Source organism: Emydura macquarii, unplaced genomic scaffold (genome assembly GCF_026122565.2).
Source record: "Emydura macquarii macquarii isolate MOO-44397 ecotype Brisbane River unplaced genomic scaffold, CSIRO-AGI_Emac_v2 contig_480, whole genome shotgun sequence".
In the NCBI taxonomy this organism is placed as follows: Eukaryota; Metazoa; Chordata; order Testudines; family Chelidae; genus Emydura; species Emydura macquarii.
In genome coordinates, this window is record NW_027130617.1 from 13,971,070 (window position 1) to 13,986,117 (window position 15,048).

The 15,048-nt window shown below is 38.1% G+C and overlaps 1 protein-coding gene across 2 annotated transcripts; it reads right to left on the minus strand.

Moving 5' to 3' along the window:
* Positions 1–2,391: 2,391 nt before the first annotated feature.
* DNASE2B (deoxyribonuclease 2 beta) lies at positions 2,392–12,486 on the minus strand. Of its 2 annotated transcripts, XM_067538261.1 has the most exons (6): positions 12,374–12,486; positions 9,050–9,227; positions 7,645–7,726; positions 5,891–6,052; positions 3,549–3,746; positions 2,392–2,883 (listed from the first exon to the last, which is right to left on the minus strand). In XM_067538261.1, the coding sequence occupies exons 1-6, from the start codon at positions 12,484–12,486 to the stop codon at positions 2,528–2,530; spliced, it is 1,089 nt and encodes a 362-aa protein (XP_067394362.1). In that variant the 3' UTR covers positions 2,392–2,527. The 2 variants fall into 2 exon arrangements, with proteins under 2 accessions (XP_067394362.1, XP_067394363.1); XM_067538262.1 differs by lacking the exon at positions 9,050–9,227 and having other exon boundaries at positions 7,645–7,787; positions 12,374–12,451.
* Between the last annotated feature and the right edge of the window lie 2,562 nt (positions 12,487–15,048).

Genomic DNA, 15,048 nt, shown 5'->3' on the forward strand with positions numbered 1-15,048 from the left:
ACAAGTGTCAAAGAAAAAATAATAATCAAATAAATTATTTACCAAATATTATTCAGCCATCTATAGAACAGGTCAAAGAGTAGAAAAAATATTTATGAACAATCTGATTGAAAATGCCAAACGTAATTGAACAAATGATTTACAATAAATTATTACCTCCAGTTTTATCTGTGTCCCAGACCTCGCAGAATCTCAATGTAATATTTGCCCTTTATGGTGTTGTATAATCCAGCTTTGGATGGGGAAGCAAGAGAAGGGCCTCTGAGGGTTGTCTAGGCAGTGGGACTCAAGTTGGTCTACATACTATAACTACCTTTTAGCCCTTGATATAGAGGGGTTGGAAGCACTGCTCTCAGCACTACATGTTGTGATTCCCTGGTGGGCCCAGATACCTCAGCATTATGCATGCTGCCCTCTTGTCATTTGACACCATTTGTGTTTGAATTCAGCAAGCTACGAGGAAGCTACTGATGGGTCTTAAAATGTACTGTTTGCATTTCCCCATTTTTTATTCTACTGGCTGCAGATATGTACTGATGGAAGAGGAAGATTATAAACAAAACATTTCCCCCAATGCCATTTAATTTGCCCATTTGTATTTCGGAAATGCATTATTCATTTACTTATTCTTTGCAGAAGAATGATAAGCGCTAAAATCACCCCTGAACAATTGAGAAATTATGGTTTAAAGTGTCGTTCTTCTCTAAAAAGTAACTGTAAAACCATCACCTTCTTACTCCACAGATCTGCTTGCCTCCCTGTCTGTATTCAGTCATGTTTATTAACTCTAGGACCTGATCCAGTTCCCACTGAAGTCAATGAGAAGACTCCCATTGTCTTCAGTGATGTCTTCTTATCTTCACCGAAGCAGGCCACAGGTAATAAATATATAGGGCTTATGTGATGCTAGGCCCGAAAAAGCCAAGCAACTTTGCAAGTTGCATGGCCCAACTCTGACCTTTCAAGATATATTATAGGAAAATACAATGGTAGTGATGGTCATTCCTTGTAAGTAGACTAGAGCTTTGATATGCAAGTGTATTGTTGGTAGTTGTTTGATGTTGTTTACATATCTCTTGTTAGAGGTTAGCAATGTAGATAAACTGTTTTCCTGTCTATCACTGTTCTATTGATTAAGCATTCAAAAGGAACATATGAACATTTAGTTGGAACTTTGAATGTAACAATATTATTGTTTGTATTTCTTTTTGAAGTTTAAGTAGTAAACACCTGAAAATGATTGTAAATGGCCAATTACCTGGTGCTAATGTAACTAGTGACCGGTGTGCACAGAACATAGCAGACGATACTTCAGAGTCCCAAGTAATCATCTATTAATTGTTAAAGGAGACACCTACTGTCAAGAAAATATTGATCAGCCTGCATGGATCTATAAAAGACTCTAGTGGACTGATCCTTTTTATCTCAAATCTGTCCAAGCTTGTCAGGGAAAGTTTGGATCACAAACTTGGAATCACCCTGCTAATTCTCATGGGAGAATTTTAACAAACTCTGCACATGGACTATTTAGTCTTCATTTCTCTGGACTGGATTTTTAACAAAGAAGCTCTAAACAAGGACTGACGACCTCCAAGCTGTTTGGGTATTTCAGAGACTTTGCAATTTGAGAACTTTGCAATTCAGTTATCATCTCTACTTTGAAACTGACCTAAGAACTTTATTTTCATCTGTGTGTGTATACTGATCTTTTAACCATTACTCTTTCCTTTTTAAAAATAAATGTTAGTTTAGTTAATAAGCATTGGCTTTAAGCGTGTATTTGGGTAAGATCTGAACTATTCATTGACCGGTTTGGTAATGTGTCTGATTCTTTGGGACTGGTAGAACTTTTTTACATATGATGGATAAAGATTTTCAGCAATCCCCATCATATTTGACTTGGCTGTCTGGGTGCTAGCCAAAGGGCTGGATAGTTTTAAGGGAACTGTGTTTTGTCTATTGAATGACCAGTGAGGTCATCAGAACCTATTTGTTGCTGGCTTGGTATATCTTAAGGAAGAAAAACCAGCACTATTTAGGGCTTTGCCTGCCCCATTCTTTGCAGTTTGTCCTATTTAAGCTATCTCAGCATGGCTCCCCTGGAGGCCAACGTCACAGTTTATTACACCCATTAATCCTGCAGAACCAGAACAGTTTATAGAGGGTGAGCTGGATTCTGTTCCTTTCTATGCCTCATCAACTGCATCGTTTACAATGAGGTTGTACACGTGTGACTGAGATGTCATTCTAGGAAGCTGAACCTTTATTACTGGTGAAAAGGTGAGAGAAGGAAAGAACAGAGCTTGACTCTTAGAGCCCTGATTGAGTTTACTGGGCTGAAAGCTAGAAAAAAAACCCAATTTTTTACTTGTAAAAAGTTGAGCAATTTTATTGCAAAAATTATTCAAGAGACAATAAACATGGAACCTCACAATGCCTTTTTTCAGAGAAGAACTGCACCTGAAAGGGAATGTCCATACTCTCTTTATGTAATATATGGGTACAGTGTTTGAGAACTGTGGTTCATTCATATCCATCTGTAGGAGTTATTGCAGCTATGGTAATGGAAGATCATGTGTCTGAAAGCTTTGTAAATATACTGATTCTGGGTACAAATGAACCCACCACTTCTCCAAGCCTGTTGAGGGGCACGGTTTAGGTCTCCAATGCACGTCCACTGATCCTCATATCTCCAGGAAACACACCATTTAGAGTGATCATAATAGGAATGGAAAGTGGAATTCCATGGTGTCTTAATTAGGTTTATATTGTAGACATGGTGTTGGAGAGAGCAGTTTGAAGGAAGCTCCTGTCCATCATGCTGCCAGGATTCCACTAACAAATCTGTCTGCAACTGTTGAGCCATCCAGGCTACATAGATATCTGTGTAATTACAGAAGATGTGGGGAAATGATCTTTAACAAAGACCTTCTTTCTCCAAAACATTAATTAGTTATAAGGGTTAAATGGGGTTAAGAAAATTGAAGAAACGCTTCAGTTTGAAACAGTTGGTCTAATATTCCCTTCCCCTCTCATTTGCTCAACTCTCAATCTCTTGGCTTTTGTGAGGTCACTAGTTCTCCAGCCGCCTTAGAGTCTTCCAGACAATACACAACCTGAATCTTTAATGCAACAAACAAGCAGGAAAAAGCATGCAAGCAAACAAACAAACATTGAAAAAAAGAAAAAGAAATCTTTCATACCTTCTTCGTACATGATGAAACTGAAAAAAAAAAAAATTTACGCAAGCCCTTTTTTCTCCTTTGAGTAGTAAAAGAGTAGTTTTTAGAAGATCCCTATGCTGAATACTTTTTACAGTACTTAAAGTGCTATGCAGCCTTTCTCTTTGCTCTGACTATCTTGCTACTAGAATATCTCCTATTTTGTGTATTTGTTCGTGGTTTCCAAAAGTATCAGTATTATGATGCAACAGTGTCCGCTACCCTCTGTTATGTTCCTGTCTGTGGTTGAACTTCTCTGTTCTCTTCAAAGAAAATGCTTTGTTCATTTCCCAAGAGTGTGTATTTGATAAGGATAGTTTTTCTTACCATCAACAAAAAAGCGTGATTTAGCAAAGTGGAGGAAGTTTTCTCCCTGTGCTGACTGGAGTTTGGAAAGGTGGCGCCAGGGGACTGGAGGCAGTGTAGAACCCATACAAAGTTTTTGCAGATTAGGGAGATCAGAGTGAAAGATGTCCGGGATGGAGCAGTTGTAGATGTTTGGATTGTAGCATAACAACTGTTTGTCTGACCAAAACCAAAGACATTAACAAGTACAAGATTAGGACATAGTAAAGATAAGCAATTAAGTTCCTAAAGTACCGTTCTACCCTGACAAGAGACTATGTAAATTTGGTGCTTTTTAACTCTTTGCACTCTGTCCCTTTAATATGTTCAAGTTCAGATATACTGATTTTAGTGACAAAAAATATTTCTACTGCTTTTTATTCCTATTAGCCCTGCCAATTCAACACAACTGAGACCGTGAGCTGGGTTCTATTTCCTCTTGTGCATCACTGGCAGAGCAGTGAGTGAAGGTCTCTGTTCTGCAGACACTAGCACACTTCATACATACATAAGTATATATATATAAAGCAGTCCCACTGAAATCAAGTCACATGTGTAAAGTTAAGCACAGGCATGTCTGCAGGATCAAGGTCTACATTCCAGTCAGTTACACCTGTGAAACCCCTTTCCCAGACACAGGGCTGCAGAAGGGTAACTGAGGGTAGATCCACAAAAAGATGTAGGTGCCTAATGGTTACGTTAGGTGCCTAAATCCAAAATTTAAATCCTCAAAACCCTTGCTTTGCTGTTGCCTTACACTGTAGGTGCCTAAGTTGCTACTGGTGAAGTCTTTTAGGTACCTAATTTTTGTTGGTGGACATGCACAAAACCTCCTTGGCCTGATGCCGGCATCTAGCTCATGCATAAGCCCTACAGGGATCCTCAGGTAGGCATTTCCTCACCTTTCACACCTACCAGATCCAGCCCCTCACAAAACACAGCTGAAGGAGGTGCAGCCCTTCTATTCAATGGCCAGAGCATTCATGCAGAATGGGGGAGATCCAGTTTCAAATCCCTCCTCTGCCTGATGTGGAGCAGGGATTTCAACTCATGTCTCTTGCTCCTAGGGGAGCTCCCTAACCAGTGAGCTTTGGGATATTTTGGGCTAAGTGTTTCTTAGACCTTCCTGTTGAAGTTGTTCCACTTTGCATAAAATACTTACATTGGGCCAGGAAAAAAAAGTGAGAATGACTCTATAACCCAGTGGTTAGGGCACTCACTGAGATTCCAGTCCCTGCTCCAGTAACATTGGGCTTAAATGCACTACCCATGTTTTTTGCAAGAAAGGACTGACCTGGGTTAGGCACCTTACTCCAGGAGAGGGTTCATGGCTGTGAATCCCAAGTAACAGGATATGCCTCCTGTTAGATGCCTAATTCTCTTTGATGAACAGGGCTTAAGCTCCGCCCAATTCCTCAGCATTTCCGATTGGCTAATTTAGGTGGTCCCCCACTCAGCATGCTGGCTTTTGTGAATCCCATTCTTAGGTGCCTCTCTTTCCCCATGCAATGTACACTTAACTCAGGGCTGTGGATTCCAATAACTGGCAAGGCACCTAAAACTCAGGGCATTGCAACACAGAGTTTATGTCCAGCTTTGTGGATCCTTGTGTAGTTCTGTTGCTGAGAAAGGGGCTTTGGAGGTGTAACTGATTGGAACTTAGACCCTGATTCTGAGGTGTAATTTGGCCTGCAGATGAGTGAGCAGGAAAGAAAAGAGCATTACTGTCAGAATCCAGGTTGAGTTTGCAGGGCTGGTGAGATATCTTTTGACTTGTAAACTGAGCACACTGGATATGAAAATCATTGAGGGACAGTGACCATGACATCCTACAATGCATGTCAGTTTTCAGAGAAGAATTGCATTTTGAGATACATGCTAGTATTTCTGAATCAGGTGTTCAAAAGTTTAATGTCCATTTATTTTAGTATTGATATTTTATGTGACAAAAGATATTCATGTAAAGTCCTATCTTCCCACCCCTGCTATTACTACATGTTGTATTTTACCTGAAGAAGAGCTCTATGTAGGTTGAAAGCTTGTCTTTTTCACTAACAGAAGTCGGTCCAATAAAAAATATTACCTCATCCACCTAGTCTCTCTAATATCTTGGGACCAACACGATTACAACACTGCAAACATACTTTTGATGTGTCAGTGCTATTACTCCAGCTCCAACAATGCCTGTGTGGTGGTGTTAGAGCATTTTAAGTAATGAAGAAAGTTTAAATTATTATTAATAATAATGCCAATTAAGCATTTTTACAAAACTTTACATTTTCAAAGCCTCTTACACACAAACCAATTAACGTCCTTTGCCATACCTATTTCTGCAAACTGGTTATATCTGAATGTTATGCAGATGGCCATCTGTGCATTACGCTTTCCAGTTGGTGGATATCGATAACCCTTCTCAGGAAATGGAGGGAACAGAGGGATGCTGTGAATCCCCCAGAAACCTTGTGATTTGTCCAAGAGCAGAAATCCTGTCAAAATACAGTTATTGCAGTTAAATCAGGAAACCCAGCTTGGAAATACATAAGAACATTGTACTGTTCTAATACCAGAGGGCAACACAATTCAAGCTGGATGTTACTCTCTTATTTTAACTTCCTTTATGCTAATTTTATATATTACATTAATAGATAATTAATCAATAACAACAATACTTTGCACTCCCATTCAAGGATTGCTAAGCTTTTCACAAATATTAATTCATTAATCCTCATACCTCTTTATGATGCAAGTATTAGACCCATTTTATATATATGGACACTGAGGTTTAGAGAGGATAAGTGACTTGCCCACGGTCTCCCAGAAAGTTTATGATAGAGCTAGAAATATAACCCACTTTTCCTAGTTGCCATTGTATTGTCTGTCTATAGCATATTTTTTCTCAAAGGATCCCAAAGCACTCTGCAAACTATAAATACAGGAATCAGTTTACCTACCACCAAAGTACAGCCATCTCTATGGAACAGAATCACTGATTAACAGCAATGCTACATGAAACACTAGGAAAGAAAGTGATTAACACCATCTCCAGTGGAACATGACTAGAGCTGGCACCATAGTTTGGAAAAGTATCAAGAGATCTTTAGTGAGTGCAAAGGCCAAGACCCCCTTTTTACTTCCCATCCAAACTATGGTATTTAGAAATCTAAAAACATAAGAATAATGCCTGTGACCCACTCTCCACAGCATTGTACCCTTCCCTCCACCAGCCTGATAGGGATTCATCATTTAAGAGAAAACTCACCCTGTCAGCATGGTGTCCACCACCACTGAGCAAATCCCCCCGCCCCCCCACGTGGGGCTTAGAGGAGGCAGCAGGTGGCGTAAAAATGGCTCCCACAGCAGTCATACTGCCACGGAGGCAGAGAAGGAACAAGGTTTCCAGGGATCTCATCACATCTGCAGTCTGAAGATTAGGGGGTCAAAGATTGCTCATTCTACCGAGAGTTTGGCACAACCTGGCCCCCTTCTCCCTTGGAATAATTAGAAATTCACTGAATCCCCAATTCAGGAAAGGACAGAAGCATGTGTTTAACTTTAAGCATGTACTTAAATCCCAGTGATATGAGAAGGACTTAACCACATGCTTCTGTCCTTTCCTGAATCATGGACTCGTTTCTTACCCCCTATTGAATTTTCCATAGGTAGAGGAGAATTTGGGTTTTTGTATTTCTAATTCTGTCATGTAGGATAGTTGAAAAGCTGTTGCCGTCCCAGCCAGAGTTGCCGGCAACACAATGTGCAACTGGGCATAGGGCAGTGTGGCTTTCTTCTTGCAAAAAGTGAGGAATATCTATTTTATTGCCGGAGAGAAGGGTGTAAGGGCACTATCGACATGGAGTTGCTCTATAGCATAGATGTCATGAAGGGAAATCCAAAAAATGTAGATACATCACTGGCATCTATTGATATTATCTACACGACAAACCCTACCATACAAACTGCTTTTTAGTTTTGGCTCAAACATGGGTTTCATTTTCAATATATAGAGCTAGATAAAGGCAGAAATTCTCATCCATAAAGAAAAAAAGCAGAGAACAGTACTTCAGGACTATTGCTGTACCTTTAGTATGTCCTTGTTTCCAGCTGTAATGCTTTGAGTGAGGGACATCATCATTGTATATCACATAGGCAGTGTTATTCTTCTGCAGGGAAATATCCAATTTGTGAAATAGTAAATTCAATGAAAGGAAAGAGTATTTCTATCTGTAACAGAATAAATAATTTAGAATTTTAGATTTGGAAGATTTTGGGCCAAATTCTCCTTTCATACTGCTGCAACCTCATTGGTTTGTATGGGGATTGCACTGAAATAAATGAGAACAGAATACAGCTTTGGGATTTTTATTCATTCATATAATATCAAATGCAAACAGATATGCATATATTCCTGAACAATGGAAGAGGCCTTCCCAGAGAGATGGCTAGGTTAAATATGTGCAATAACATGACTTGTAAGAGCTCCATTGTTTGCAGTCTGTTGTTGATTTACAACCAGATGTTGAGAAAGTGTTTGTTCAATGCTTGTTTAGGAAATGCAGACATGTCTACTGTTCTTCCTTAGGAGGGACAGTTCCTAATTTTGGCAAGATAGTTGCACACATATTCCACCCTATCCTTTAAAAGTTCTCTTTGCCTAATCATTTTCAGGGGAGGTGTTTTTCTCCCCAAATCTTGGAAAAACTCAAAGATTAATGACTATTGGCTACAGTGTGGGATTGTACACACAATCTTCCACTTACAGCGCACAAGGATAATGCAAATAGAAGAGATGAACAAATTAGCAATATTTGATTGACTTCTTGAAATCTCTCCCATACACAAATTCAAATAAAGTAAACATGTTAAAATAATATTACCAGTCTATCCTCAACCCACAATAAAAATGCAAAGAAATAGCCAAGATTAACACCCAGTTTCTAACTCACTCCTTTGCAGTCACAGAGGAAGAGAAAGTGATGGTACATTCTGTAGATTATGGACAGTTATGAAGCTGCTCAGAACTGTAAGGCTAAGGATCACTGTGCTCAGAAAAGTATGGAGAAAAATTTAAATACTAGATTATATGGACAGCAAAGAAAAGTTATACACATAAAACTCAGTTCTGTGTATGCAGGTTGGGCTTGATTCTCCACTTCCTTGTACCTTGTATAGTCATTTATATCTGGGTATAGTGAGGTAAAATGCTTGGATCTTATATCATTTTACAATCACTTTGCACAAATCTAAATGACTATACAAGGTGCAGTGCAGTGGAATATCAGGCCCACCAAGTAATAGGTTGCATTCCGAGTAATCATATTGATTTCAATGGCAGTACTTGAAGATTCAAATACTGCTCAGCATGACTCAGAATGACAGAACAAGGCCCATAGGGACTGATTACATTTCATTTACGTCTTAGAAGTGTTTTTTTAACTATAATATAAAGAAAATGTGTTAACAAATGATAATGAAATCTGACTTGCCTTGGATTGATAAGCTTCATAAAGTTGGTGTAATGTTTGCCCCAGGGCACTCTGTGTCATATTGACTAGGAATTTACTCAATTGCCAAGTTTGCGTCAAAGAATCCATATACATGTACTCCAGCCCAGTTCTCGGACTCTCTTTTCTTATATACTTAGGTAACTTATAAAGAAGAAACCTGCAACAATGAAGGATTAATAGAAATGATCAATCATTCTGTTTGGATGGATAAACCTGCAGCCCCTTCTGCTATGTGGCACATGAGAACTTTCAGTCAGCAGGACCTCCTGTGTTCCAATATATTGACAGTCAGTGTTCTCTTATTACCCTTGTGGATGGCAGCCCTAAGCAGCTTTGCTCCAGAGGAAACCTAAATCTTAGCAACACTCAGACCTAGTGTAAGTGGGCGTAATTCCTTTGAAGTTAATGAAATTAAATCCACTTACAATAGGTCTGAATTTTGCCCTTAGTATTCTAGACACACTGAAGCACGTACATTGCTATTTGGAATAGTTTGCAGTACAATTCTACACTGAAAAATGACACTGTCTTATTCATCTAGTGACAGAAAATCATTTTTATGTCTTTTTACCTGTTAGCCCTTCAGAGCTAAAACAGCTAAGAGAGAATGAGCTAGATTCTATTCCTCCTTGTGGTTCATTAACAGAATTGTTCAGTAAGTTTCAATCACTTGCACATGTGAAAACGTGCAGAAGGCAAGGGGGGTTTCACAGATGTCACTAGGAGTCTAATTTGCCCTGCACAGCCTTATTATTCCTGATGATGCATGAGAAAGAAAAATGGAGAAATGAGAAAGTGGTGGGAACTCCTTTTCTTTTCTCACTGTGGTATAGTTACAGTTATTTCCTGTGCCTGAATTTTGAGTTCATAGAATTAATGTCTCTGCATTTAATTTTTTTAGCATGTGACTACTAGCTGAAAATTTTAAGTTACCATGTCCTTTGGACTGTTATCAAGATACTATCTAACCTTGGGTGCACCCTGCAAGATGCTGAGTGCCTCCTATGAAGTGCTGAGGGTCCACAGCTTCCATTGACTTCAGTGGCCTTCAGGACACTAGCACCTTGACGTAGGCACTCAGCACACTTACAGAATCTGGCACCTTTTGTATAAGGCCTCATCAAATGAATGAAGAAGAAGCACATTCTGCCCTCATTATAGATTACTGATTCTACGGTCCTTTACTTAGATAAAAACTTTATTGAGTACAGGGGGAGTTTTACATGAGTAAAGACTACAAGATGAGCTCCTAAACATAATATAAATACCTGGGGACTTTTGACAGCTTATTCCCTTGATATAGAGTTCGTCCCATATGAATCTTGGGAACATAATTGTTGCCATAGTAAATCAGACAAGTGATTCATCTAGTTCAGTATGAAATGGCACAGAGGAAGGTGCAAGAATACCTATAACGGGAAATTATAGAATATTGTAGAATGAAACCAAATAATATTAAATACTCCTTTTAGCCTGCTACTAATTAGAATTCAATACAATCTGTTTTGTAGCACACAATTGTTGTGCAAGAGGAAGTTTTATACAACAGTTTCATTTTTGCTCCTCATAGCTACTTCATACCACACAAAATCAGAATCAAGTAAGCCTTGAATATTTTTTAGCAACAGGGGAATTATCAAAAAAGTGAAGCAGATGGCCTTCTTGGTCAATTATCCATACTTTGAAAGAAATTTCCCACTTTTTTCCTCTTAAAAATTCGATTCTTCATATTTTGGGTCCCAATTTTGTAAACACATCTACACAGGTTCACATTTTTGCTGGGGTCCACCTGCATAGATCGTTTTGCAGGCTTGAGGCCTTAGCTATCTGTCTCTGAACATTTAAAATGTCTTAAATAGTTATAGAATCATTGCATTGCTGACTCCCATGATTGTGTAATGTAAACAATATAACTGAATAGCAAAAATGTTCAGGCCTAAGGGATATGATGTCTCATAAATCTTTCATAGCAAGCACAGGAGAAGAATTTCCCTGAGCCTTAGGGTTCAGTAAGTTCATGTGTCTTGTCATTATACTATGGAGAAACATGTTCTTCTCTTATCCCTAAGACATGTACAAATTCTATGCTGAAGGGAATGAAAAGTGGTCTTGTCTTTATCCTGTTGACTGGCTGTGCTAACTAAGGATCTGATCCTGCAAAAGCTTATTATTATTTGTATTACTGTAGCACCTACGAATCTCAGTTGTGGACCAGGATCCCATTGTGCTAAGCACTGTACAAACAGAACAAAATACAGTCTTATGTACAGGCTTAACTTTATGCACTGTGAAGCCACGTTGATGTCAATGGCACTAGTTGTGTGCCTAAAGTAAAGCAGGTGCTCAAGTGTTAGCAAGATCAGGGCCTAATTTTCCAAGTATGTAACTTGTATCCAGATTGACCACTGGGATACTCTGTCAGAAATTATTATTTTCTTTTTAAAATTCATCAATGTTTATCTTTGGTGATCAGTATTTCTAACAATACTTGTTCCATTGCTAAAACCTGATTAATGAATAATAATAGTTAACACTTTTCATGGTCAAGGTGCATTATCTAATTAATCAATTTAGTCATTTAACACTGTAAGTACTGATCACTTCAGCCAGTTACTGGAGCCAGTTCTAGTGCTGGCATTTCTAGAGATTGACGGCCCCAAGTGACTTACAATCCCAGAAGATGACATCCTCTCATTAATCACAGAACAAATACAGCACTTTTCCACATTGTGAACCTCCTCATGTTGCTTGCCAATATGCCTCACTCTGAATCCATACAGAGGGGGTTCAGTTTCATTGTCCATTCAATTGTTGGCCACTGAGTTGATAGTGTCAATTCACATCAATATTTTGTTATGATACAGACACCTATGAGAAACTGGATTAAGACGGAGAAAATAATGAAGACTATCAACTTTCCTACATTCAACCAAGTTTCCTAGCAGTGAAAAGCCACTTTTACAACTCACTGTAACCTGAGTGCTGCCAATATTGCTGTAAATGCACCTACCTGAGGAGACTTGCCATAAGAATACAGCTAGAGTGCTCACTTTGATCATAGGAAATTAGTTTTTTGTAAACCAGTGATCTTTTTGCAGTTAGTCATAATGCAATGATGTGGTTAGTTACAATGACATTCAATCAGATTTCAGTAATCTACATTTCACTCTGCAGACATATAGTTCAAAGGCTACCTCCAAAGTAGAAGAAATTGAAACACAAATTCATATGCATTACAGTTTTTGACCCATCTACTTAATGATTTTACATTTCAAAACTTCTCCATACATGTTTTTTACCTACCAATCAACCGGGTCACCATCTTCACTTCTGCAGGAAATTTCAGCTGCCCACAGGGACCTGGTGGAACTAAATAACAGCAAAAAAAAGCAACTCCATAAAGATCTTGCAGTCATTTTGGGTCATCTCAGCTCTACAGAATGAACAAACACTAGATTTTAAAAGGAGAAGTTGTTTTCTGAAGTGCATTTCTCTTGTTTCATACAGTTTCATTATACTGTCAGCTTTCAACACAATGTTTCACAGCAATAAAAACACATTTCCCAACCAGTTGCAGTGCTGAGCAGCTTCAACAACCTTTGGCCCTAATCCTGCAAAGCACTGAGTCCCCTTGTGAGGTGCTAAGCAACTGAGTATTTCCCTTTTCCAGTACTAATTCTTCATACAGAGCATTGGCTTTTTCATCTTTATTTGATATGCTGAAGATATTGTTAGGTTTGGCTGACCTCTCCTATCATTAATTTTTTTTGCATTTGATCGGACCAGATCCTCTGGATCTTGTAGTCCTGAACTTTGGAAAAGTATGAATCCAATTCTGGATCTGAGCTTTGGGACTTGGGCCCCTCTTAAGTTTTCTGATGGAGTCTTTTGACTGACAAACCCAGCACTGTTCTCACACCTGTCTGTAAGTACCTTTGTGATACGACAGCTGTGCAATCTTTAATAATAATATAATAATAATACTTAGCTATTATATAGTTCTTTTCATCAGTAGATCTCAAAGTGCTTCATAAAGAAGATAAATATCGTTACAGCCAGTTTAGTTTCATCACCTATTCTTTTAATCTCCCAATTCCATATAGCCTACTTATGCTACAGTGTGGACAAAATTCTCAATCTCATTAATGAAACCTCATCTTTAGCTTTTATCCATCTTCAGATCTTATTGTTCAACCGGATCAGCCATCAGTGGTGTTTTGACATTATGTCTTCTAACAAGTCAATCACAGCTATGTCAACCTAACTTTTAAGTATAGTTCAAGCCTGAAGGTTAAGGGATCCCTGATAAATGTGACTCTTTAGTTATTATTGCCATTTACTGTGCATGCTGAACAGGTGGTTAGAATGACATAGCCAGAATTCAGTGACATCCATATCATCCATAAAATCCATTTTCATCCAAAACATTTACAGTAATCAGGACAAACTGTGCATGTTGTAATTTGTATGCCAATATACACGATCATGTTATTTGTCTTGTTATATGAAAACTATAAACAATTTTCCCTGGATATCTGCAGACACTTTATTTCATCATTTTGTCTTATGGTGAATGTTAAGAGGTATCATGGTAGTGTCTAGAAAAGGTATATAAAAAGACTAGTATAATGCAGTAAATTTATTCAGGATAACTTTGTTTCTTTCTTAGTTCATTTTTAAAAGTTACACTACAATGGATTGCAGTTTTATTTATAAATGTGCTTTTAATTTATAGAATGGAGTTCCCTATGTCCATTAATTTATCTTTGTTCCTGAAGGAATTTGCTTTTGTGAAGTTGAAAAATGTCAGTATGGTGAGCAAATAATGTATAAGTTTCCAGCAGCATCATTACTACTTCCTTAATGTCAAAATTGATTAAAGACAAAGACAGGTTTAGAAATGGTTTCAGGAGTTAAAGCATTTAGAACACAATCTTACATTCACCACAGCTCTAAAACAAAGAAGTGGGCACACTCAACATTTTTAATATGAGTCTGATCCTGCATTCTTGCTCAGTACATCATGAGTGAACAAGTAATGTGGAATCCAGCCTTTATAGTTGCATAGTTTTCCAAAACACAAAATAATGACAATTGTTCACAAAGTGCTACTACTACAGAAACACACAAAATTTAACTGGATTCTGAAAATGACCTGCTCAGACATATACATTGTAGTATAGCCTATAATCTGACTATTAGTACTATTGTAACAGTAATTACACTTCCAAAGACATTTTATTTAAGTCCAACAGCTTAGTTTACACTAACACTGAAAAACCCTACAGATATGTTTTGGTTTTGTTTCTAACAAGATGCAATTTCAGCTTTACAAATCAGGCCAGAAGGACCTCAGCTTAACCTCTCAGATTTCACCTATATCTTCATGCAAGCAATTTTCCATGTGTAAACACTCAAATGTGTATGTGCATATTCTGTATTCCTTGCATAAGCAAAACTCCCATTGACTTCAGTAAGAGTTTTGGGGTTTTCAAGAAATGCAGAATTTCAGACTGCATTTACATATTTACATTAGAGTGTTAAATGTCTAGATATCAATTTGAAAATACATATTCCAATTCATTGCTGTGACTGCCAACAAGAAGGCCAGTTAGATCCAAATGTGTTGGTGTTTAATGTGACATGGTTATGTAACTACTGAGAACTGGACTGAGATCATTACAGTGTTAAGCAAAATGGGACTAGAGTTTCTAGGCACTGCTGCAATGCAAATAATAACAAAAACTCATTAGCTACTGAACAGCCATTGGATAGTAACAGCTTTTAATTGCTACTCACTAAGGTTAGATTCAAACTCATGACCTAAAGATGAAAGGTTGGTTAGCTCATTACTAATCTTATGCCCAATCTAGTCTCCTCCCTACTTCACACTATTGTTAGAACTGGAAGGGACCTCTAGTGGTTAGTGCTTATCTAGCATGTCCCCTTGTATTTTGACAGGATCAGTTGTGGACAGC